Here is a 25,484-nt window from a genome sequence, read left to right on the forward strand (position 1 = left end):
CCATGATTAAATAAGTCTTTATTGTCACATTGAACTGCTTTGTCAGATATACATTGTAGGTTTCAGTATGGCATAAAAATAAAGATATTTTCCTGAATGTCAAAATCTGAACAGAGAAGATGGCAATGGCACTTAAAAAAAAAAAAAAAAAATTCACACTGGGGCTGAAGCTGCTAAAGGGGAGCTGATAAAAACCGGAACATGTTTGCAGGTAAAGTGGTCTGCGACGTTTCAAATCCAATGGCAGTGGCGTAAGGCCAACGAAACCATGAGAGCAGGAACACACAGACTCTACGGCGTGGCTCTCTGAAGAATGGCAGTTTTAGTATTTCATGTTTCCGTCTACACTGGGTAATTCTGTATTGGAACTGAAGCTCAGGGAGTAAACTTCTCTCCAACAAAATGCAACTACTTTTTTGGAACCTGGATTTGAAGCCTCTCGGACACCTTCCTTATTCTCACAGGTTCTAGCTAGTTCAAAGGAAAGGCAGTTATGTCCCAAAGCGTTAACTTCGTGGGCTGACCTCATCACGTACGGTGGGTCTTGTCATTTCCAAACCAGGAGCCTAACGTGCTCACGAACGTCTTTAGTGGTTTCACACATTCTGGGCAAAACTAGAAAACAAGCAGTCATTAAATAAAAATATAAGTGCATCTCAACAGAAAGTCTCTACACATTCCGCAACTATCCTCCAAATGGCAATTAAAAAAAAAATAAGTATGGTTATTCAGATTTAAAATGAATCTTTATTCACCAAGATTCCCAAACAGTTTATTAAATGTCTTTTCCTCCACAAAGAAAACTAACACTAGGATTTGTCAGAAGAGCTAAATGAATTATATCCCTTATGTATGAACTCGGCTAAATCCACTGTGTCTGGAATCCGTTCATCATAGAACTCAGGTCTGGAGCATAACTCGTTTGTTATCCACTGCTGTGTGTCCTTCATCTTTAAGACTCCAGAACAGAGACCATAAATGTGGCTAGTGCAACGCAGCAGTCACTGTAATTCCCCAAAAGAAAAATAAGTAATTTATTTCATGACATACTTATTTGGATGATTACTTACTGGTGATTAGTATTTCTACATTTTTTTTTAAAGGCAACCATTTTAAGTGACAATATGTATCAGGCTAGTAGAAAAAAGTTGAAACAAAGCCCTCTCTTTTGATCTCACAAAGTCATGCAGACAAGAGAAGGTACATCCCATTTGTTCCAATCAGGCTTCTTGGAATTACCAAAATTTCGTTCTGGCAAAGATGAATTTGGCTCGTCATAGAAAGAAGGTTCTTTGAAGGCTGCTGCTAAACTCGTTTCCCTTTGAAAAAGTAAATTTCAAGGCATGATAGTGCAAGAGGTAAGTTTTTGATTTATAGAACATTTATAGACTAATTGTGCTTAGTCTCTAACTTCCAATTTATTTTAAAGAACAGAAACTACGTTGATAAGTTTCACTTTGCCTAAATTACCAGTACATCCATGAATCGCACCAGAATTAGGACAATCTGATTATCTTAATGATCTGTCGTGAAATCTGCACACTGTGTCTGCAGGTGAGAACCGGCGGATGTGAGGCTCCTACCAGCTCTGTGCCCAAGGACCCTCCTGTTGGGTGGCCAGGGGTCTGAAAACGCAGTTCTCCCCCCAGATTAAGTCCTCAAAAAACTCTCTCAATAAGCAATTAAGAAAAACAGTGCTAGGTGGAGAGTTTCTTTGTTTAGCTAAATCTGGGAGGTCTGAGTGTTCCTGGAGCCCCCGTCGGGATGTGTCATGGGTCGAGAATCCCTCGAATGGGAGTATTCACTACTAGAGGGTTCTGTGGGGTCAATCAAATTTTCATAATCACTGTCATCTGATTCCTCAACGCTGTCTCCAGCTGCTCTTTGGGAAGGAGGAAGGTCTGTGCCACTTCCAGGATATTTCAGTCCGGCACTGGTGGAAGCATAATTGGAAGAACCCACGGCTTGAGGTCGAGGCATAAAGACACTAGTTTCCATGCGCGAATGGCTCAAAGTACTTTCTTGATTGTTTGGGTGAAAATCAGAATAAGGGGGAGGAGGATCAGAGGCCTCTGCATCTCCAAGCGTACTTCTACCTTCGCCTGCAAGCCCAGAATAGGGCATCCGAGGGCTGAATGCTGGCCCCAAATTTTCACTTGGCACCTGTCTGTTGATCAGCGCCTGCTGCAATCCTGGACAAAAACAGAAAGAAAATCATAACGCTTTCTCTATTTGCACAGCTTTGCATCTCACTGCATTAAGCGGTCAACCTGAGTGTTCTGGAAAAATGACAAAAAGAAGTGAAACTGATGACGGACTCAATTTGAATTATCTTACATTTGCATAGTACTTCATAACTTACAAATCCTGTTGCTGTACATCAATCCATTTAAGCCCCAGAAAACCTTCTGAAGTATTATTGTCATCATCAATACCACTGCTTCCAAATTATTAGGCAGAGACACCAGAGTTCAGAAAGGTGAAGTGACTTCACTAAAGGAGCGGCTGGATGTGGGGCCCTGGTACTTAGATGCAGGTCTTTTAACTGCAGGTCCCTGTGCCATTTCCCTCCCCTGTTGCTCACTGTGCTCTCAGACTGTGGGGACGGAGGATGAGACACATGGTCCTCACCACCCCTGGCACTCAGCTGAACGTGAGTCTCCTCCTTGACAGGCTTTGCATCAAAAAGCATCTTTCTTTACAACTATCGGTCACAATACACTCATACGCCATTTTCTCCTTAAAAGTTCTAAAGCACTGTGTTAGGTAGCCAATTTTCCAGGTTCTGGACCATAAATATAGCACTTTTTTTCTTCCTGTCTTTTTTTTTAATGTAAGCTCTACACCCAGTGTGGGCCTCAAACTCACAACCCTGAGATCAGAGCTTCACGCTCCACCAACTGTGCCAGCCAGGCTCCCAACACAGCGTATTTTTATGCCTGCTCTGGAACAGTCCAGGGCCTATCTGGACTCATATCTTTGAGTCTCTAGCCTTGAAAAATACTGGTACAAAACTGAGAAAAGAACAAGGAAAATAAAATCACCCATAATTCTATTACCCAGATAACACCATCAGACTTTTGGTGAAAAGAGCACAAGATTTATGCCGGCCCCTCCCCCCTTTTCTGAATTCCAGGTTCATTATCCAGCCCTGTGTATGTGTGTGTCTGTGTATTTTAAACACAGCTGAGATCATATGTTTATGCCATTTTATATCCTACTGTTTTCACTTAAGATTATATACTGGGCATTATCCCACGTCATTAAAAATTCACTTCAATGGCTGTACAATATTCCACCATACAGAAATGCCATAATTTATTCAACTATTCTACTGCTATTTATTCTACTCCTCCAATTGGCTGTTTCTCGACTTTAGAATTATAAAGTTGTGATTAATATTCTTGTACATAAATCCCTGTCTGCATTTCTGATTGTTTCTCAAAAAATATAACACTAAACATGAATTAGATATCATCTACTCAGAAATATAAATTACATGTTAATTGGTTTGCAAATATTCTTATTAAACTAGGAAAGGTTATAAATTTAATGTACAAATGTTAAATCTGGTGGTGGAAGAGCAAACATGTCTGTTCCCATGCTAGAATCAAGGTTCTTGGGCCTCATTCTCATTCAACCAGCCGGTTCCTTAGCTCAATTGTATCCATTCATCCACAGCTACCAAAAACCAGACATTTAAAGCCTTTGTTGTGACCCTGACTATGAATCAACTATGAAGTGAAAAGAATATTAGGAAGCTCCTTTATGCGGCTATGTGATGAACACAGGACGCGGTCCCTGCACGCTAGGTTTGCTGGGGTTAACTCAGTAAGAAACATCACAGCCGCTGTAAATAGATCCCAGTAGTCAACTCAGCCACAAGTCTGCAGCAATCACTTCTCGGGATTTACTCTAAGTGCCTTCAGCCTTTCTACAGTTAATCTTCTTTTTCTTCTAGTTTCAGATACTTGAAAGGGTACCATGAGAAACAGTACTTCTCTTCTGGAAGTACAAGTGAATGCTCTTTCACAAACAGCCTCACGTGGGGCTTGACGACTGTAGAAGGATTCCTGTGATTCTTCATATGGTTTGATGTTTGAAACAAGACGTTTCCCTGATATTGAAGGGTGAAATTAATAGGAAACTCACTTCTTTCTTGCTCCTTTTCATTTTTCCTCTGAGTGATTTGTCTTCTTAATTTGTTCACTTCTGCCTGACAAGATTCAACAACTCGCTCACTCTTTTCTACATCTGCACACACTGCCTGAGGGAAAAATGACAATAAGACCGATCAGTTCCAAATCCAAGCACAGGGCATTCCATGAAGATAGCACGGACTGCAACCCTAGGAAGAGCCCAGATGCTTTATCGAGTTAAAAAGCAGACCCATGAGGTAGAACAAAATCGTGAAGGTCCAAGGGACCAGTATTGTTGTTCACTGACTCGCTTCTTAATTTTGTGAAGATGATTATCTATTTAGCCCGTAAATTCTTGAAAAGTTAGGGTAAGTTGGGAAAGATTTAATTTTTTCCCTCAATTATTCTTTTTTATTAAACTAAAAATGGGATTTTTGATACCAGTCTAGCACACAAAGGATGAACAAAAGACAAGAATGGGATGCTTTCATATTCAATTTATAACCAACAATCAAAAATCAGATGTCACAAATAGATTTATTTAACAGAAAATATCTGTAATTAGGGGGAGTGGAAAGAAAGTAAGTTTCAAAGTCGAAACTCAGTAAAGACAGCTAGTGAGACTGTGTCTCTGCCACTTGACCATCCACATCGGGGCGCTCTGCGTGAGACTGGTGTTTGCAGAGCAGGCCTAATTCAATCGGCACTGAAATGCAGAACAGCCGCTTTGAAGTCCGCTAGACAGTGCTGATGGTCTGAAAAGAGCATGGTCATGAACTTAGGACAAAAAGCTGTTTTTCACTGCACGTTCCTTCCATAGCAAAAATCCCAGAAACTGCTGGAAAGTAGGCCAGTCACCAGTGAGCCTGTTTCAAGCTCCCTATACCACCAGGTGGGCCGCGAGCTGACTGCGGAACGCGGACACTGGAAACTGCCTGTTGCAGGCTTTCTTCTTTAGCCCCAGGCGATCCCTCTGCTTTCTTCTTTTTCAGCAGCTGCCTACATTCCTTTCTCTATTCCTTGGGGCTTCTTCCTCAAAGCTAGACTCTCTCCAGGCCTGGGAGAGCTTCTTCAGACCTACCACCCTCCTTCTTGTTCTCAAAGCCTCCTTTGTTCTTAGGGTTTAGGGCAAACGACTCCTAAGAACACACTGGGGATGATGAAAAGATCGTGGGAAAGTACTGTTAGCACCTCGCTCACTAAGTGGCTTGTAGGAGATGTTTCCATAAATATTTGTTGCATGAATGACTAGGAATGAACAGGCTCCAGTGAGAGCCTCCCACTCGATGGAGGTAGCTGGGGGCAAAGCGAGTGACCCAGGGCAAAGGAGCAGAGCTGTACCAATTATGGGTGCTCTCTGATGCAGGCTCAACTTTGAGTGTACTGATGGCGACAGCTGTGGTCTCAGCAATCCTTTAACCTCAGAACAGATTTCCCGAAAGAAAACACTGTTCTAAATGGGGTCACGAGTATTCAGAATAGTAATATTAATGCTGTAGTTCAGACTCTCTACTTTCGGCACATAATGAGACAGCCTTCTGTAGGCCGGCATGAGTAACCGCCCTGCACATCTGAGATTATTTTGGGAAAGCACATTCTGACTTTTGGACTATGATTCATTTGTCAGTTGGGAGGTTATTAAAAATTAAAGTAGAATTAAAAGCACTTGGGCATTATAAAACAGACAAAAACTAGTAAATGAATCAGTTACCTGCACTTTCTCCTGAAGTGCATTATAAACCTGATAAATCGCCCTGATGTCTTTCATGACTCCATCCTTGTCAAAAAAGTCAGTACTGGAAGAGAGGAAAAAGAGGTCACAAAATTATTATAACTGCTATGGACCCGAAAGGCATTTTCCTATCATTTCCACCTCAATCTATTACATAAACACTGCAACTCCAAGGGACTGTCTCAGCAACAATGCCCACGCTACTGGAATTACAGGAGGAAAAAAAAAAAAAGAACCCATGTTACCAAGACAACTTAAAAAATAATAAAAGGCTATACATTTTTCAGTGGCCATATTTAGCTTTTGGAACCTCAGAAATATATATACTCTGTCCAAACTTTTATATCAAAAAAAAAAAAAAACTGTAGCAAACGTTAAAAAAAAATTATTGGTAAAAATAAACTCTCTTCTCGATCAGCATAAAATTCTGACATACAGTGGTGGTGGTCTAGAGGACGACCTGACTGTGGTCTTCAGTTTCATTCACAACACACTTGATTTCACATGTCTCCATAAATCTTCACGAAAGACAGGAAGACATTTTGATTTTACTTTCAACTCACCCATGCTCTTTGATAACTTTGGCATAACTCTGAGAAGTATTTGGCACTGAAGACACTTTATACTCCTGCTGGCTGGTATTGCCTAGATTGGGGATAGCAAGGGAAATCCTTTGATTATACCTGTGGGAGGATCAAGAGAGACCATGTTAAGGCGCTGCTCTTCCCGAACTGCGGGTCTTGGCAGTAGGAGCTGGGGACTCTGCACTGCTGACCTAACAGGTCTCACGGCGCACCTACTTGCACGGACAACCCAGGGATGCCTGCGTTAGTAGAAGCCCGACTGTAAACTCATTGGCAGCAGAGGTCTTGCCCCCAAAGCAACCGGCGGAGTGCTGAGGAGATCGTAAGAGCTCAGGAAATACCTGCTGATCTATTAATTAATGAAACCTTGCAAATGGCTATTTAACAATTTGTTTTTGTTGATGCCAATGTAATATAGTTTACAAGTGAATTTCCAGAAGGAAACCTTTCTGTTATTTACAGATAGATATCATAATCATATTTTGGGGGTTGGTTTGTTTGTTTGGTTGGTTTTTTTTTTTTTGCTTTCACGAGTTCACAATGCAAAACCCTCATTAACCAGTAGGTGGATCAATTTGACAATTTTGTCTTTGAAATTGGTTTTAAAATTATAGACTTCCAGAGCAGAACTGTATTTCTACATAATGGATTACGGAGAAGCAAATGATGATTTCCAGCTGTTTATTCCTGTAAGAATTTATGCATAATTAACATATCTTCCTAATGCTTCTTGATTCAAAAACAATTTTAATTTATACAACTGACAGGAAAATACCTTCTCTCAAAGAAAACTAGCTGAAAGAGAATTATAAAAGCTTCTCTTTAAAGATGCTATAAAATGCACATTTTCAAAGTCATAAATCCCAAGTACATGCACCAACATCTTTACTATTCATTTGAAGATGGTGGGAACGCTTTCTTTACCTTCGATTTGGTCGAAAGAGAACGTATTCTAAAGCATGAGTGGAATTGTTGGCGGTGGAGATGAAGCTAAAGAGAAGGAAGACGAGGTCGGGCACCCCAAGGATGCGGGTGAGCTGCTTGTGGATAACCTGCTCTCTGTACGACATCTGCTGCTGTGTGTTTCGCCGGAATCTGTACCATCCAATAACTTTCTGCAGTAAAAACAGAAGGAAAAAAGGACGAAAAATTGCATGAAATCTTACAAATTGAATTCTGAATGTACCCATACAAACACTTGTACACACGTTCGTAGCAGCTTGACATGCAACAGCTCAGAACTAAAAACAACCCAATTGTTTATCAACAGGTGAATGAATAAACAAACCAAATTCCTAAAAGAAAACACAGGCAGTAATCTTTGACATTAGCCGTAGAAACATTTTTCTAGATACGTCTCCTTTGGCAAGGGAAACAAAAGCAAAAATAAACTACTGGGACTACATCAAAATAAAAAGCTTGGGCTCCTGGGTGGCTCAGTCAGTTAAGCGTCTGCCTTCGGCTCAGGTCATGATCCCAGGGTCCTGGGATCGAGTCCCTCGTCGGGCTCCCTGCTCAGAGGGGAGTCTGCTTCTCTCTCTGCCCCCCCCACCCCAACGCATGCTCATTCTCTCTCTTTCCCAAAACAAACAAACAAAAAATGAAATAAAAAGCTGCACAGCAAAGGAAATAAAACTAAAATACAACTTATTATATGGGAGAAGATATTTACAAATGATGTATCCAATAAGAGGTTAGTATCCAAAATACATAAAGAACTCATACAATTCAACACTAAAAAACCAAATAATACAATTAAAAAATGGGCACAGCACATGAATAGATATTTTTCCAAAGAAGACATACAGATGGTAACAGACACAAGGGAAGAGGATCAAGATCACCGATCATCAGGGAAATGCAAGTCAAAACCACAGTGAGTGACCACTTCACACCTGTCAGAGTAGCTAGAAAACAAAAAAACAAAAACAAAACAAAAACACAAGAAACAAGTGTTGGCGAGGACGTGGAGAAAAAGAACCCTTGTGCGCCACTGGTGGGAATGCAGACTGGTCCAGCCACTCTGGAAGACAGTGTGGAGGTTCCTCAGAAAATTAAAAACAGAATTACCACATGATCTAGTAATTCCAGTACTAGGTATTTACCCAAAGAGTACAAGAGCTCTAATCTGAAAAGATACACGCACACCTATTGTCTATTGCACCATTATCTACAACAGACAAAGTATGGAAGCAGACCATATGTCCGTCAAAGGGTGAATGGATAAAGAAGTGGCAGAGATATAGAAAATGGAATATTACTCAGCCACAAAAAAGAATGAAATCTTACCATCTGCAACAACACGGATGGACCTAGAGGATTTAATGCTAAGTGAAAGAAATCCGTCAGAGAAAGACAAATACCACATGATTTTACTCGTATGTGGAATTTGAGTAACAAAGAAAGAGATAAAAAAAAAACCATACTCTTAAATACAGAGAACATACTGGTGATTGCCAAAGGGGGGGTGAAGGGGAGATGGGTGAAACAGGTGAAGAAAATTAAGAGTATACTTATCATGATGAGCACTGAGGAATGTACTGAATTGCTGAATCATACTGTACACCTGGAGCTAATGTAACACTGTATGTTAATTATACTTGAACAGGATATATTTTAAAAAAAAAAGACAAGGGCACAAGGAGACTTGCAAGGATATGTTCATTATCTTATTATGCTGATGGTTTCATGGGTATATGAATATTTCAAAACTTATCAAAGTATATACTGTAAGTATGTGCAGTTCACTGTACCTCAATTATACCTCGATACAATGATTTAAGAAGTTTAGCTTCATCAGCTCTAACCATAGGATAACTAAACTGCCTACGTGAATTAGACTGATAGGCTCTCTGGAAGAGTATCTCTTATAATGTGATCTGCTAGACATCCGGGAGCTTCCCAAGATGCTCCTGGGCCCACCCAAACCTGCAGAATTAGAACGTCCAAGGGTAGAACCAGGAATCTGAATTTAAGATAAGTTCCTTGAGCTTTTTTTTTGTGCACACTAAAGTTTGAAAATCTCTGTTGTAGAGACTTTCAGAGGAATAATCTTCATATAATTCACACTTGTGACACCTACAATTCTATCTTGTAGAGCTAACAAGCTAGTTGCAAGACTACCAAGAAACTACCTCATTGATGCTAAAAAGCCCATTTCAGACAATTCCCATGATGAAAAACTGTGGACATCTTTCCCTATAACCTTATTTCTGCTGAGGTTTCATAGACCACTTTTCACACTTTCCTCTCTATCTCAACTAGACATTCACTTAATACTTTCTGGAGCCCAAGCAGTCGTCCCCAATACTGGGCAAGCTTGTCACCCTCGCACTGTGTGCTTTTTGGCCTTACAATGGTATCAAGGTGGCAGTTACATTTATCATCATCTGAAGTAGATGATGCTTCCAGAAGGCAGAAACTCCCCTCTCACTTGCTTTTTTGGCCTTAGCCTAAAACCTGAGGCTTGTGCAAACTTTGTAAACACAAGATGGATTCTGCCAGGGCAGTAATTCTGCACGTTGCAGTAGACGACCAAGTTGTTCCTACTGGGGGATTCTCATATCAAAAACATGAGCCTTGGGACGCCTGGGTGGTCAGTCTGTTGAGTCCAACTCTTGATCTCAGCTCAGGTCTTGATCTCAGGGTTGTGAGATCGAGCCCCATGTTGGGCTCCACACTGGCTGTGGAGCCTACTTAAAAAAGACAAAAAACAAAACATTAGCCTCTATCTTAAGTCTACCATTAAAAAAAAAAAAATGCTTGAGCAATGCTGTGGAGTTTCTATATTTGAGAGCCACATGCTCTCCAGATAACAACTTACGGCGGGTATACTACAGATCAAAACAGCAAATCCAATTTTATTTTTTTATTATTTTTTACTTTTTAAGATTTTATTTGTGTACTTGAGAGAGAGAGAGAGAGAGAGAGAGAGAGAAAGCAAGTGCATAAGTGGAGGGGGGCAGCAGAAGGGGAGAGAGAATTTCAAGCGTGGGGCTCAATCCCACGACCCTGAGATCGTGACCTGAACAGAAATCAAGGGTCAGATGCTCATTGACTGAGCCACCCAGGTGCCCCAATTTTTTTTTTTTTTTAATAAGCTCAACGCCCAATGTGGGGCTTGAACTCACAACCCAGAGATCAAGAGTCATACATTCTACTGAGTCAGCCAGGCACCCCCTGGCAAATCCGATTTTTAAACCCCCAAATTAATTTAGAAATGTGTCCTTATCTACTGCTAAAAAAACTACCTGGTAGAGTCCTTTTCTTTTTTTCAACTTATTTTCAATTAGAAAACACGGTTACAAACAAATTTCTCACATAAAGTTTCCCTTTATCAGCAGCACCTCCCCACTCCCCTTCCCAAAGTAAACACTTTTAAGTTTGGTTGCCTTCCTTCCAGATCTTTTTCTGTACATCTAAATACTCATTCAGATTTTTGTTTTTACATAAAATAGGCTCAAATTACAACACTACTCTTTTCATGTAACACAACTTTGAGATCTTTCTAGGTCATTATCCGAGAACTTCTCTCATTTTTTTAATGGCTGCCTCATATCCCACAGTATAGAGGTGCCAGCACAACCTACTTGACTATTCCCACTGGTGGACATTTAAATTGCTTTCAAAACCCTCACTACTGGGGCGCCTGGGTGGCTCAGTCGTTAAGCATCTGCCTCCGGCTCAGGGCGTGATCCCAGAGCTCTGGGATCGAGCCCCGCATCAGGCTCCTCCCTTGGGAGCCTGCTTCTTCCTCTCCCACTCCCCCTGCCTGTGTTCCCTCTCTCGCTGGCTGGCTCCCTCTGTCAAATAAATAAATAAAATCTTAAAAAAAAAAAAAAAAACTCCCTATTAAGTAAAGACGCAAGAAACATCCTTGTATGCTGGGTTCAGAGGCCAGGCTGCTGGGTTTAAGCTTGGGCTCCACCATTACTCACTAGGGACCTTCAGCAATTTACTCACCCTTGTTGCCTCAATTGTAAAATGGGGATGGTAAGAACAGCAATTTACCTCCAGTTCCAACTAGGTGCTTAGAACATGGCCTGGCGCAGAGTTAAACTATTCATTAACACCAGCCTTTCGTATCATGCAAATGTTTACTTGGGCCAGATTCCTAAAGGTGGAACCGCATATTTAAACTTCTGTTACTGCAGGGCGCCTGGCTGGCTCAGTAGGTGGAGCGTGTAAATCTTGATCTCGGGGATAGGAAGTTCGAGCCCCACGGTAGGCGTAGAGATTACTTTAAAATTAATAATAATAATAATAACAATAAAGAAAATTTAAAAATAGAATTCTATTATTGCAAAACTCTTCTCAAACGTTTGTTATCAATTTACATTCCCGCCAACTACAGCTTCCCCATTGCCCACAGTGGTATTACCAAAGCTGGGTATTAGCAATCCTTTTACCCTTTCGCTAATCTGATGGGCAAAAACATAAGTATGATGCTGTTTCAATTTGCATTTCCTGATTGAAGATAAACATCTTTTCATTTATTTCTTGGCCACTTGGGGATTTCTTTTTCTTTTGTGAATTTCCTGTTCATATTCTTTATTCATTTTTGCCACTTTAAATTTTTTCATCTATTTAAAAAAAATACTTCAGGGCACCTGAGTGGCACAATCGGTTAAGTGTCTGAGTCTTGGTTTCAGCTCAGGTCATAATCTCAGGGTAGTGGGAATGAGCCTGAGTCCGGCTCCGCGCTCCATGTGGAGTCTGCTTAAGATTCTCTTTTCCCCCTCTCTCTGCCCCTCCCGCTCATGCTGTCTTTTTCTCTCTCTCTCTCAAATAAAATCTCTCGAATAACAACAAAAAAGAATACTCCTGCTACTTTTAACGTGTAGTGAGTGCTCTAGAAAACTGTGCTCTGTGGGGCGCCTGGGTGGCACAGTCGTTAAGTGTCTGCCTTCGGCTCAGGGCGTGATCCCGGTGTTCTGGGATCGAGCCCCACATCAGGCTCCTCCGCTAGGGGCCTGCTTCTTCCTCTCCCACTCCCCCTGCTTGTGTTACCTCTCTTGCTGGCTGTCTCTCTCTGTCAAATTAATAAATAAAATCTAAAAAACAAACAAACAAACAAAAACTGTGCTCTGATGAGAATTTTCATGGAATAAATTTGTTTTAGAAAGTATAATAAAAGTTCGTTGTCTCAAATATGAAAATAAATGGAATGAGGAGATAGGTTGGTGGCTGGGGCAGGAAGGACAGACTCCCAAGAGATTCCAGAATATATGCTCCTAAGCAAGTCACTGGAAACAAGAGGGCTGGACCCCGATGCCTGGGGCTGCTCTAAGTCCCTTTCCCAGGTGGGCGGCAAGGGGGTCAGACTCTACAGTGACCGAGCACCTCCTGAGGCATCATCATCCACAAAGCCGTCTGTCCTTTCTTCCAGCCTTCCCAGTCTTCCTTTCATCTTACCTGCTTTTCTTTCTGCTTTTCCAACTGACGGTGCTACTGAGGCAGCCCGCAGAACAGAAAGGCTGACGACTGACTGCACTTTTACTCCTGATGCCCTTCTTCAAACAGCTCGGGGACCAAGTCCCACGGTGCTGATTCTTTTTTTCCACGAGTAATATTTTAAAAGCTTTTTCACAATACACGCTTCTAAACAAAGGCATTTTGTTTTCTATGTGACAAACTGAAACCTTTTATTAATAATTTTTTTTCCTCAAGGGATGGTTTAATAACGAATCTATTCTCCTGGAATTAATCTTTCAAGGTAAAAAAGTAAAACCCACACATGGTACAACAGAGTAAATTATAAATGAGATCATCAGACAATGCTGCAGCAATAAAACTGGTTCATTTTCAATTCTATTCAGACTTGCTTACCATACATGATCAGAACGTCATATGCATATGTTGACAGAAATAATAAACACATGACCTCTTGGGAAAATATCTATGTTTGACATTAATTGAACTTGAAATGGTAACATTTCCACAGACATTTAATTATGACTTACATTTTTTAGAAATATTTTTCCTCGTTATAAAATTAATGCACATATATAAGATACTTGCAAAATTATTTTTTAAATTACAAAACAGAGGGGCGCTTGGGTGGCTCAGTCAGTTAAGTGTCTGCCTTCGGCTCAGGTCATGATCCCAGGGTCCTGGGATCGAGACCCTTGTCAGGCTTCCTGCTTAGCGGGGAGTCTGCTCCCCCTCTGCCCCCCGCCCCATGCTCTCTCTCTCTCCCAAATAAATAAAATCTTTAAAAAAATAAAAATAAAAAAATAATAAATTACAAAAGAGAAAAATAGAACCACCCAGATTCAACTAATTTTTAACTCTCTAGAGTACACTTCTTGTTTTTCCTTCTGATTTTTATATAATGGAATCATACTATAAATATCTAAATTTTTTTCTATTGATAGGTTATAAACATTGTTTCACATCTGCAACTTGCCCTTAAAACCTACTTAAGTCAACAGAACTCTCATACATTAATATGAAATCATATGGTTTCATTTTACTTTCCTTTCTGGTTTTAAGTTTAGGCGATAAGATGAAGAGTGATTTCCAAATCAGACTGGGCAACAAATAGAACATACCTTTCTCCGATCTTTAAGAATCCTGTCCAAACTCTCTTCATTAACTTTGCTTGCATAGTCATAAAAACTGTTTTTTATTTCAAAGAGAAAATATATTTTATTAAAATTGCATAGTATTTTGACATGAATACACTTAGCCTCACACATCTATGGGTCATTGGATTCTAAAAGTTGGTAATCAAGATATAAAGATATAATTGCTTATCTTCAACAGATAACCAGAGAAATCAATCTCAATGCTTTACTGATGATATAAGGTATCTTTTGCATCAAAGAATACTCAAGAGACTGCTACATTCAAAAGGTATTACTTCCACATGTGGGAGGTACTGATGGCAAGTAATCAGAAAATGTGTGGTTTCCAATGGCTGTGACATCTTTTCCTTGTTTCTAAGTATCAGTTATTTGTGGGGGGAGAAAAAGATACAGGAGCTCATTTTCTAAGAAATGAAGAAGGGAAATGAACATCTGTTGAATGCTTAAGAGGCCTGGCTGCATGCTTTCTCATCTTATTTCATTTCATTCTTGCCTCAATGCTGGTAAGTAGGTATTAGTGCAGCCCAACATGTCTCAAGTTTTATTTCCATCTTTGTAGATAAAGATGCTTAGGCTAAGTGACTTGCCCCAAACCATACAGATGGTAGATGGAAGAGCTGGGATTTGAAGCCAGGTCTGTCCCTCAAACAGACCTACCCGACCCGGATCCCCCGGTGAGCAGGCACAATGATGTGTGTGGGCTTTCCTACCACCGACTGTGCTTTTAGGAATGCCGTTCTTGGGGCGCCCGGGGTGGCTCAGACGGTTAAGCGTCTGCCTTTGGCTCAGGTCATGATGCCAGGGTCCTGGGATCGAGTTCCGCACGGGGCAGCAGGGACCCTGCTTCTCCCTCTCCTTCTGCCCCTCCTTCCTCTCGTTCTTTCTCTCTCTCTCAAATAAATAAAATCTTAAAAAAAAAAAAAAAGGAATGCCATCCTTCCTCCCTCCTCCCACCACCTTTAAGCCCAGGCCTTATGAAGCAGTAAGAATTTCAAGAAATAGTAAAAAACAAAACAAAACAAAACAAAAAAACAAAAAAAACAACCCACTGAACTGGGAATCAGGAGATACCAGCCCCAGCTCAGCTCTGCTTCTCACTGTATGATCTTGGGCAAGTCACTTAACCTATGTGGTCTCCACTTCCCTTTTCACAGAAGAAAGAGTATGGAATAGACACATGATTTCTAAGGTTTCTTTCAGCTCTGAGAATTATAGGTGTATGATTTAAACTTAGTTAAATCCTTCTGGGACAACTTTACTGACAGTGTTGTAAGGAATTCCTCAGAAGGGCAAGGCAGGGCACACCTAGAAGAGCTTCGCAGAGTCAGGGCCAAGTAGGACACTTGCGTGGACCAAACACAGCCAATGTGTGGACCAGGGCCTGAATCATTTCATTTGCTCTGAGATTCTTCTCAAATGAACTGCTCGTCTTGTTTTCCACTCCTCTTTCAGTTATGTGTAAATCTAAAAGTGATGAGGATCTTGGCTGCTTTCAGACTTTGTCCATAGGTAACCATCTTGCATGAAGACAATCCTTTAAAATCATCAATGGATAGGGGTGTGTGTGTGTGTGTGTGTGTGTATGGCGGGGTGGGGGGCCCCAGGAGTTCTTGGGTGCAAGGGCCTGGTGTTTGGGCCCACTGAGAACGGGACAGGGGTCAGGGTGAAAGCAGCAACAGCTAGGCACCAGGGGTTGGCACGTGTTAAAGAAGGGAGTGCTGACCAAGAACGCTGAATCCTACTAGTGTGGGGAAGCTCGGGGAAGGGAAGTACTGGCTTCTGGGAAGGTAGAACATGCCCTCAGGGGGGTTTAAGATAGAGCTGAAATCATCATACCAGCCAGCAGGTAGAGAGCTCTGGGGCGGAGAGAGCAGGCAGAGGCCTGCATATTGTCTGGGAAGAAGTTTGGTGGATGGAGTATACTGGCCCTTGTCTCTCTCACCCTCCACATGTCTGCCTTTTGCTCCCTCCCTTCTGAATGTAGCTCCTTCCATTTCTTTCTCTTGCTGTCCTTTAGCTGGTCTTAGTATGCAACTGGTGTATGCTAACTTACATACACACAAAAAGAAAAAGTTCTATATTCCCCTTCCTTACATTTTAAAGTTGAACACTGAACATTTTTTATTCTTCTTAAAAACACCCATTCAGTTCTTTTATCTAGCTATGATTCCTGGTTAACGTCTTGCTCTGTGGCTGAAAAGCCCTTGCTTGGGAGGCTGCTGGGATAGGCTTCCACTGTAAACCACGGAGGCCACGATTTTATACCATCCCCTCCCCTTTCTCGAACCTAACACACATTGGGCACTCAAGAAACAAGTGAATTTGGATGCCCTCGGGTACATCTGTGACTTTATAGCCACAATCAGCTACAAGCCTAAATTCACTAGTACTTAATTAATCTTTTAATAAGGACTAAAAGTGACAAAGAAGGATGCTTACCTAAAAAGTTTTGAACACGGCTGATGATTATGGATTTCTGTAATTAGAAAGAAGGAACACAGCTTAGTTAATCATGTAAGACACAGGCGAGTATGAAAGAGCTCCCTTGTTTGTTTACTGAAGCCCCAAACAATAAAGACAGTCCCTCTCCCAAAAAGGTGCTGTGTGTACACTGGTGAGAGCAGTGTGTCTTCTCAGCACTGACACTCAGGACAAAGTAAACCAGAGAACACGCTCTGTTTCCATTTGCCCCCGTCTGATGAGTACACATCGGAAAGCTTATATTCAGGAACACGCAGCCACTGTGTGCCCTCATGCAATCTCACCTAGCTAAACAAAGCGTAAGAGAAAAAAGTAACCGCTAACTGCAAGCGTTCGATCAAAGTGGACAAGCAGTGTGAGGGCAGCCTGGGGAGAGGAAGGCCTAACCACCCTACCATCAATAACCCACTAATGGCTCAGGACAAGTTGGGCCAGGTGTTTTGAAGGGGAAGGGAGGAGGAAGCTCTGGAGGCCTGTTAACCCTTTCAAAGATGGGCAGCACCAAGGGACACGGTCCTTCATAAGGCAGATCCTAAAGGCTTCTAGAAAGATTGCTGTGATTAACCAGAGTGACCAATTCCTTCAAGCTCATCAGGGGGCTTAGGATCTGTTTGCTTTCTAAGACCATGAGACTAATTAACCACTCGATCCTATTAATAACATTCTTCTGGACAGAAACTCATCACCTGTTGTTTAAAAAGCCACAGCCACAAAGTTCCAGGCTGCAATTTTAACGCAATTAAAACGAAACCACGACCCTGGAGGCCATGGGACTCTGCCCATTAGCTTCTGTACTGATGTCAGTGCTGCCAAAACACACGCACAGATGCAATCCTTCCGCTGGAAAGACGAGTTCATTGCCTGGCACGGCTGTTGACACAGTGATGCATATAAGAAAACCTCATGCAGAAACTGTTCCTTCTTTTACCACCAGCAATAATACAGTACGCCATCCTACCTGATTTCTGCGACACTATTAGTAAAACAATTAGAATGTGGAACGTTTGTAGCAAAAACTTTACAGAGGGTTTAGGGAAAAGAACGAAAAGCTTACCTTCTACTTTAAAGGAACGAATATTTTAAGAAAACCCCTAGAGTTGATCTGAACCCCAAATACACACTGCTGTCATCAACTGCCCCAGCAGACTCCTGTCATGATTTACAACTGGGATTAAATAAGCATACTAAAGATATGCCTTAGATATCATGTGGCATTTGCTTAAGCAAGTTGAACCTTTCTCTATATGACTTTTTGCAGCGCCTGAACACCCCATGGAGAAAACAGGGTGAAGGCCTCAAACGTGATCTAGCTGCAGACTGGAATGAAGCTGGCTGGCACACTGGCTGATAGACAGACCTCGGGAAACAGGAAGGAACAGGGCAGCCTCGCCTGGGATTCTAGAGTTTGCCATGCCTCTAGAGCTCATCCACACGGTAAATTCCCCTTCGTGTATATATAGCCTCTCTGCACCCATTTCCTCAGAATTCCTCCCCCACCCCCACCCCCCACCCCGACTACCGGCTGTTCTCACTGATCTTCCTACCTCTGCTTTTCCTCCTGGTGGAGACTCAACAGTTCCACTACTCCCTCCTCCATCCTTTCCAGTAACTGCAGTGGCATCAGCTAATTAACTAAGGAAGCTCTTCAGTGACTGTCTGCTCCCTCCCCTTCTAGAACTAAGGGTGGACAGCTCTGCTTAAAGTGAGTCAGCCCAGCTTTTAAAATTAATATGAAAGCAACACTTCGTGATCAGAATGTAGCATTCTATATGAAGTCCTGACTGTACAGAGTAAAAGTGTCTGTGCGTGGATTCAGACATTTGCAACAAATAACAACTTTGGTCAATTCCTTTTATTTAAAACATCTTATTCTGGAGATTAGGCTATGCCGGAAAGTTTCTCTTTTTTTTTTTTTTTTTTTTAAAGATTTATTTATTTATCTGACAGAGATAGAGACAGCCAGCGAGAGAGGGAACACAAGCAGGGGGAGTGGGAGAGGAAGAAGCAGGCTCATAGCGGAGGAGCCTGATGTGGGACTCGATCCCATAACGCCGGGATCACGCCCTGAGCCGAAGGCAGATGCTTAACCACTGTGCCACCCAGGCGCCCCCAGAAAGTTTCTTGATACCACTGGTCTGGAATACTACTCATGGCACTTTACTTAATGTTTGGCCTTTCAACCCAGGTTTAGAGTCCCTGTCTCCATTTCTAACATATATTTATTTTTAAAAGGAAACTATTATAACGATAACAATACATTTAAGGTAATACCAGCAAACACTCTGCCCACGAGAACCCCAATTGTTGCACACGATGAACTGAATAGAGCTAATAAATTAAACGTTGTGCAGAGATGGTCATCATGGCACTGCATGAACTGGGACTCTATCGACTGGTACTTCTCTCTATCTACAATACCATGGAAACATATCTAGCAAGAACCAGAAAGTTCACAAACCAGATACAGTGCATGAAGCTGTACAATCTAAATTATCTGCCATTCTATTTCTTTAAAAATAAATAAATAAATAGCCAGACTATTCATCAGAACTGCTATTTTATGGTCACGCCAGGTAAAAGAGCTCTTTTTTGCAGTTTGGTGTCAGTTAACTATGTCTGGAATTTTATTATACCAAACTAGTTTTGAAAATCCAAGTGCAAACAATAAAACTACACCCATGTTCAATGAAACCAAATTCTCTATTTTAGGATTTTAAAGAGTTAAGCAAAACAAAAACAAAACCTCAGTGAAAGAAGAGCTGTATCCAGAATATCAAGTCTTTATTTAACAAGTCAGTATTGTGAGGAGTGGGTTTTATTGTCTGGGTCCTTTAGGAAATGAACTGTTTCTTGTTTTCCCCCAATGCTAACCCCACCTCAATCCTCATCCTGGCCTCTCAACCCATGCACCAGAAGGCTGTCAGAACTAGAAGGCTTGAAATTGAGCATGTGGCCCCAACATAACCTAACCTTCCAGCAATATTTCAAACCAGAAACCACTCACCTTCACACATTCTGTATTTTTATCACATAGAAACAGGCCAGATTCCCTGTATATCTTATGCACTCCTTGTTCTGTGTTCGCCTGAATGCGCCGCCCACTGACCCTAAGTTCACCTCCTTCCTGACACCTTTACTCTCTACTGCTTTCACCCACTAGCAGGTTTTTTTTTCCAACTGATGGGATTTTCTCTTTTCCTTTCTTACAGCACTCATTTTGTATGGTCGTCTGGGACTTCTGGGCACTTGTCTTATCCTCCCCACACTCCGGAAGACAGGGATGCATCTGGGTATTCCTCTCATTGCCTGACACATGCCTCACACACGGATGGTCAGTAAATGGTGGTGGCTTAAGTGAAATGTCCCTTGCTGTGTTCTGAGTATCAGGATATGCTGTTTCGTGACACGCTCAAGGTGCAGCTGAAAGGAGTCTGATCCCTATATATCAAAAAGAGACTGATCCAAAGAGAAAAAAAAAGAGAGAGAGAGAGAGACTGATCCAAAGACAGTGAGCAGGTCTATAAATACTCTTTCGTCTTCCCCAGCTATCACCCAAAACTGACGGACTGGCTTGTTCTTCAGAAGGCTGTGTAGATTTAGCAAATAGCTCATATAAACAAGTGTGAACATCTTCGCCAGGCTCCTCCAGGAAGGACCAGCCCAAAAGATCCTTGCATTACAGTATGTGGTGACGTTGACAATGGGGAATAGCCCAATATGCAAACTAGGGGTTCACTGTGGTTTTGAAGAGACTATCAAGAGAAATAGCTCACAGCAATTCACTAAAAGACCAGTTGGTGGAAAAGAAGAGCTTTACGGACCACCTAAACTTACAGCCGTGCACTGCAAGTTCACACGGACTTATAAAACATTTCATAGCAGCTATCAGCCCAAATGATTTGCATTGAGATTTAGCTGCTTTTTATGTACTCTTTTTATCTTTCAGATTAAAACCAGTTAAGGGCAAAAGAACAAAACAAACAGCATTGATACAGAAACAGTATTTCAGTGATAAACTCACCAATTACTTGCAGAAATTCTGTGTTGCTGATTTGTGAGTCACTGATGCTAAAGGTTTCCTCTTGTCTTACCTCTCCCAGCAGAAATCCTTCCTAAAAGTAATAAAAGAAAACAGTTGCAGACTAAAAATAAAGATGATTTTTTGCTGGAATTAAGAGGAATTGAGGGCATTATAATTTTAATAATTTTAACAATAATCCAAATAAGCTTGCCATAAAAACTACTATTCTATAAACCGACAAGACTAAAGCAATCTGAGATGTATCTATTAACTAGATTGTTTGAAAAAAGGATTCCATACACGATGAAATATTTTAATCCCTTCAAAAAAACCCTGTTTTTTTTTAAACAAAAATAAGTAGAGTGAATTCATTTCCTAAATCCTACTGAGTGTAATAACCAATACTGAAAAAGCTCAGGAAGCAGAAATATTCCAAGGTTGTTTTCTTGAAACAGCACACAATCTATTTCATTGTTTTAAAAGCACTGTTAATGATAGAAGGATAAAGAAGGTAACGCAATGCACAACAAACTGCTCTTTTACAGGGCGTGGGAAATGAGGATTTCAGCAAATAAATCACTCACTCCCATGAACGTTCTTCCTTAATAAATGCCGAGGTTAGTTTCTTTACACCTTTGGAGAACCTAGGCCATAAATCCTGGATTACACAGCACATAACCTACTGTGGGAGCACTTGCTGTCATGTCGAGCACAAGCACAGTTGGAGAACATTATGTGCCTCAGTAACTTCCCTATAGAGGGTGAGCTAACAGGCTGCCCTGCAATCTTCCTTCCGGGATAACCACATGGCTTGCTCCTTCCCTCCATTTGGCTCTTTACTCTAACAGCACCTTATCAGAGAGGCCTTCCCTGGCCAATGTAACAGAAACGAGGCGTGCCAGACACTCTGTCCCCTACGTTTTCTTCTGTCTTCTCCCGGTCGGCCATAGTACATCCTCACATTAACAAATGCCTACACCTACTAAAATGTAAGCTCCATGAGAGCAGAGACTTTGTCCTTGTTCACAGCTGTATCTCAGCAAGTAGCACAGTGCCCAACACATCGGAGGTGCTCAATACACACTGGCTGAGGATATCTGCGGAAACACTGACCTTGTACTTCATACCCTTCTATTCCAGGCTGACCCTTCAAATCAATTAAAGGGATTTCCTAGTTTAAAAACATGCCCAGTTGGAATCTATGGGGGTGAAGAGGGAGAGACAGATGCTTTACAGCATAGCTTTTGTATTGGATTAGGGGAGGGAGTGTCCTAAGTTCCCAAATCATCATGTATAGGGCTTTTCTCAAACTGAGTAATACACAAATCCCCTTAAAAAAATCCTCTCAAACCTGAAGGAATATCTATGACTACTAGTTTGAGAAACAGTGACTAAAGAAGCTTGTTTTAGCCTATGCAAGTCTTTCAGTTATGAATTCTCACTACCAAAGAGAAGCTTTCTCTTTGTAACAAGTTAATAAAAATTAAAGTGAAAGCAATTTTTTAAAAATTCCTACCGAACTTTACACTTCAAGAACATATCTCCAGATCGCTAATGTTCCACGGTCTAGGGTTGCCAAATTTAGGAAATAAAAATATAGGATAGTGTTAAATTTGAATTTCAGATAAACAACATTTTTTATGTAATGTTTAGGATATAGTTACACTAAAAATTATTTCCTATTTATCTGAAATTCAATTTAACTGAGTCCCCTGTATTTTATCTGGCAACTCTATCATAGTCCTCAGTTTGAAAAAGTCAACTGTGACAGCAAGACATTCTAAAGCTAAGTATAAAAGAATGCTTCTTATCTGCTGGTCTGGATTACCCAAGCCACTGTTACTTTATAGCAGGAGGAGGCAAACTATGGTGTGTGGGCTAAATCTGGCCTCATGCCTGTTAGTGTACAGCCCACAAGCTAAGAATAGTTTCTACTTTTAAATGGTTGAAAAAAATAGGTATATTTCATGACATGTGAAAATCATATGAAATTCAAATTCAGAGTCCATAAAGTTTTATTGGAAACTGTCACCCTAATTAATTTATTGTCTATGGTTGCTTTCTCTGTACAACACCAGAACTGAGTAGTTGCTACATAAACCACATGGCTCACAAAGTCTAAAATATTTACTTATCTGGAAAAAGCTTGCTAGCCCCAGCTCTACAGAATGAGTGGTTTTAAACTAATTTCTTGCCTGGAAAAAAACAAGAATGTGCTACAAAAGCAAATTTTGGTTCCTCAACTTAAAAATACATAAAATTGACATTATTGCACATATATAATTGTGGCAAGGCTAACATAACCAGCTATGGTCATATAAAATACACTTGCAAACTACTGTCATGGTGAAAATTTCCACAAAGTCTAGCACCATGACTGGCACAGCACAGATATTAAAGGAATAGCTCTTGAATTAAGTTAATAACAATCTAAGTAACGTAGCCATCTCCCTGCCATTTGTAGAAAAACTATCCGCTTTTCAACAGGTAGCTACTTATTCTTACAATAACCTTGCCTTTTACATAAACTGTGATATTAGTAGGTACTCCAAGAACTAGAGATGTTAAAAAGCATTATTGAAACCGTATTTAGTACCTCCATGGACACTAGGAGTATCACAAATCACCAATATATGGAACTGCATTACATTAGTAAATAGCCAGCTGTAGTATTAAAGGCCTTAGCGCCAGAGACATCTGCTAACTCTGGAAAAACCCACGTTGTGTGTATTCCTATCATTAATCTCTACCATCAACACTATACAGACGAAAAGTAGAATAAAGCCATCCCATTTACTAACAGAATCACCTCTATGACATCAGTTTTTATTAATGGAAGCTAGACTTGCAGACATCAAGCCAAATCCAGTTCCTTATTCTACAGTGTATCATTTTGCTTTGTAATGATAACCTCAAAACCCCCACACTTATTAAATGAATTTGAATAACTCACTATTAACATCTCTTAAAATCATCTCTCAATTTGGACAGATTACATATGTACTTAAAGATAAAAATTATCTAGTTTCACAAAGAAATTTCCACCTAGCCGAATGACATTACAATTCGTAAAATAAAGACATTGAAACAGACAAGCTCTGCTCCCTCTGAGCTCCGAAGCCTATGCATTTCCGATCACTCATACGTAGGCCTGTCATTTCCCTATTTCACTGTGACTAGCGCTGTGGTTTTAGAACATTCGCCCAGGAACTAAATATGCAACTTCAAAGCAAGCCGACCCTACACCTAACACTCCTGTTTACATTCTCCATTTTCCATCGAGGCGAAGAAAACACACGAACGTATCTAACAAGTATGAATAGTGACAGCCATGGTTTCCCTCCTTGCACCCCACGACAACCTGTGAGACCGGCGGGCGGGGCTGGGTGCCTCGGCTCCCAGCCCAGACTAAAGCTCGGTCTCTCCGCTCTTTGCCGACCCCGGGAGCCCCTCGCAAGTCTAGAAGCCTGACTCTCAGGGAGGGGCAGGCGCTTGGTTTCCACTAAGCGACTCCTGACACTGCCGGCGGCCAACCGAGACAGCTTTGCTAAAAGGGAGACGGCTGTCCTGAGAGAGCCAGGAGGCGGCAGGCACTGAGTGAGGGGGCCCATCCCGGGGGCGAAGGAGCCCTGGGTAGCAGGAGCTCGCCGGGGGCGGGAGCCGCCCGGGTCACCAACCCCTCGGGCCGGCCCGGGAGCCTGGGGGGCGAGCTGCGAGTGTTCCCGGCACGGCCACTGGCACCGGCCCGGGACGAAGGCTGGAGGCTCCAGCGGCCGCGGCGGGGGGCCCGGCACCTACGTGGTCCGCGTTGCTGTTGGCGCTGTGGAAACACACAGCGCTGAAGGTGTAGCCCGAAATGGAAGCCGCCATGATGGAAATCTCCAACTCCCCCATCATGCCCCGCGGAGGGAAAACAGCCTTCCGGCCGACCCCGCGCCTTGGCATCCTGGGAAATGAAGTCCTCCACGGGTGAGGCCAGGGGGTCGGAGCGCCTGCAAGCGAAGGCCGAGAAATGCAGATTTGCACGATCCGATCGGAACCGACCCCGGGGACCTGTCCTCTGCGTGGGTCTTGCGCCCAGCACACCTCAGACACTGCCTCTTCTGTATAGCCCTTGATAGTTCCCCCAAATAGTCTTTTCTCTTTACAAATGAAATTCTTACTGATAAAAGCCAATATTGCCGTGCTCAAGGATGAAAGGAGGGCTATGATTCAAGCAACCATATGGTTTGGGTTTGACATAGAAGTAACATGCTGTGATTTCCATTTTCATATGACCACTCTGGCTGTAGTGTCGAGACTACAACGTGGGGGAGGGTAACGGGGGAAAGGGTGGTTCTCCAATAACCCGCAGGGGGGAGGACAAAGGTGGCTTGCGGGTGGTTGGAAGGGCAATGGTGGTAAGCTGTGGAGGTGGTAAGAAGCGATTTGATTCTGGGTACAAAAGAACACAAATTAAGGGGCGCCTGGGTGGCTCAGCCGTTAGGTGTCTGCCTTAGGCTCAGGTCGTGATCCCAGGGTGCTGGGATGGAGCCCCGCATTGGGCTCCCTCTCACACTCCCCTTGCTTGTGTTCCGTGTCTGTCTCCCTCTGTCAAATAAATAAATAAAATCTTTAAACACACACAAAAGAACACGAATTTAATGAAAAATCATGGAAAGAAGATAACAACAACAAGATAACAGTGAAAATAAAATATAACAAATTTAGGAAAAGAAACTCAGGGATCATTATTCTTCAATTTGTTCAATCTTTCAAATTCAAAACTGGACTCCTGATCTCCCACAAGACTCCTTCTACCACANNNNTTCCAAGTTCAGCAAACAGAACTGTTTTCTAACAGTTGCAGAGGCCAAAAACCTTGGAATCATTATTGACACGCCCCCTTTGATCCATCAGCACATTCTTAAAAATATATTAAGAATCTTACAACTCACC

General features: G+C 41.8%; 1 protein-coding gene across 1 annotated transcript; it reads right to left on the reverse strand.

Annotated features, from left to right (window-relative positions):
• Nucleotides 1-24,466, reverse strand: ABRAXAS2 (abraxas 2, BRISC complex subunit). The gene is made up of 9 exons (XM_040624482.1): nucleotides 24,345-24,466; nucleotides 20,547-20,637; nucleotides 16,484-16,520; nucleotides 14,009-14,075; nucleotides 7,380-7,570; nucleotides 6,435-6,554; nucleotides 5,851-5,935; nucleotides 4,153-4,267; nucleotides 1-2,192 (listed from the first exon to the last, which is right to left on the reverse strand). Exons 1-9 carry the CDS (start codon nucleotides 24,441-24,443, stop codon nucleotides 1,723-1,725), a joined length of 1,275 nt encoding a protein of 424 aa, XP_040480416.1. The 5' UTR covers nucleotides 24,444-24,466; the 3' UTR covers nucleotides 1-1,722.
• Nucleotides 24,467-25,484: the final 1,018 nt, after the last annotated feature.

Source organism: Ursus maritimus, unplaced genomic scaffold, assembly GCF_017311325.1.
Source record: "Ursus maritimus isolate PB19 unplaced genomic scaffold, ASM1731132v1 scaffold_7, whole genome shotgun sequence".
Taxonomy (NCBI): Eukaryota; Metazoa; Chordata; class Mammalia; order Carnivora; family Ursidae; genus Ursus; species Ursus maritimus.

Excerpts from the sequence above, each read along its gene's own strand:
- ABRAXAS2 (XM_040624482.1), bottom strand. The coding sequence starts at position 24,443 with ATGATGGGGGAGTTGGAGATTTCCATCATGGCGGCTTCCATTTCGGGC. Across the intron at positions 20,638-24,344 it reads CCAACAGCAACGCGGACCAC|GAAGGATTTCTGCTGGGAGA; the intron begins GTAGGTGCCGGG and ends TATTACTTTTAG. Across the intron at positions 14,076-16,483 it reads CCGTGTTCAAAACTTTTTAG|TTTTTATGACTATGCAAGCA; the intron begins GTAAGCATCCTT and ends AATAAAAAACAG.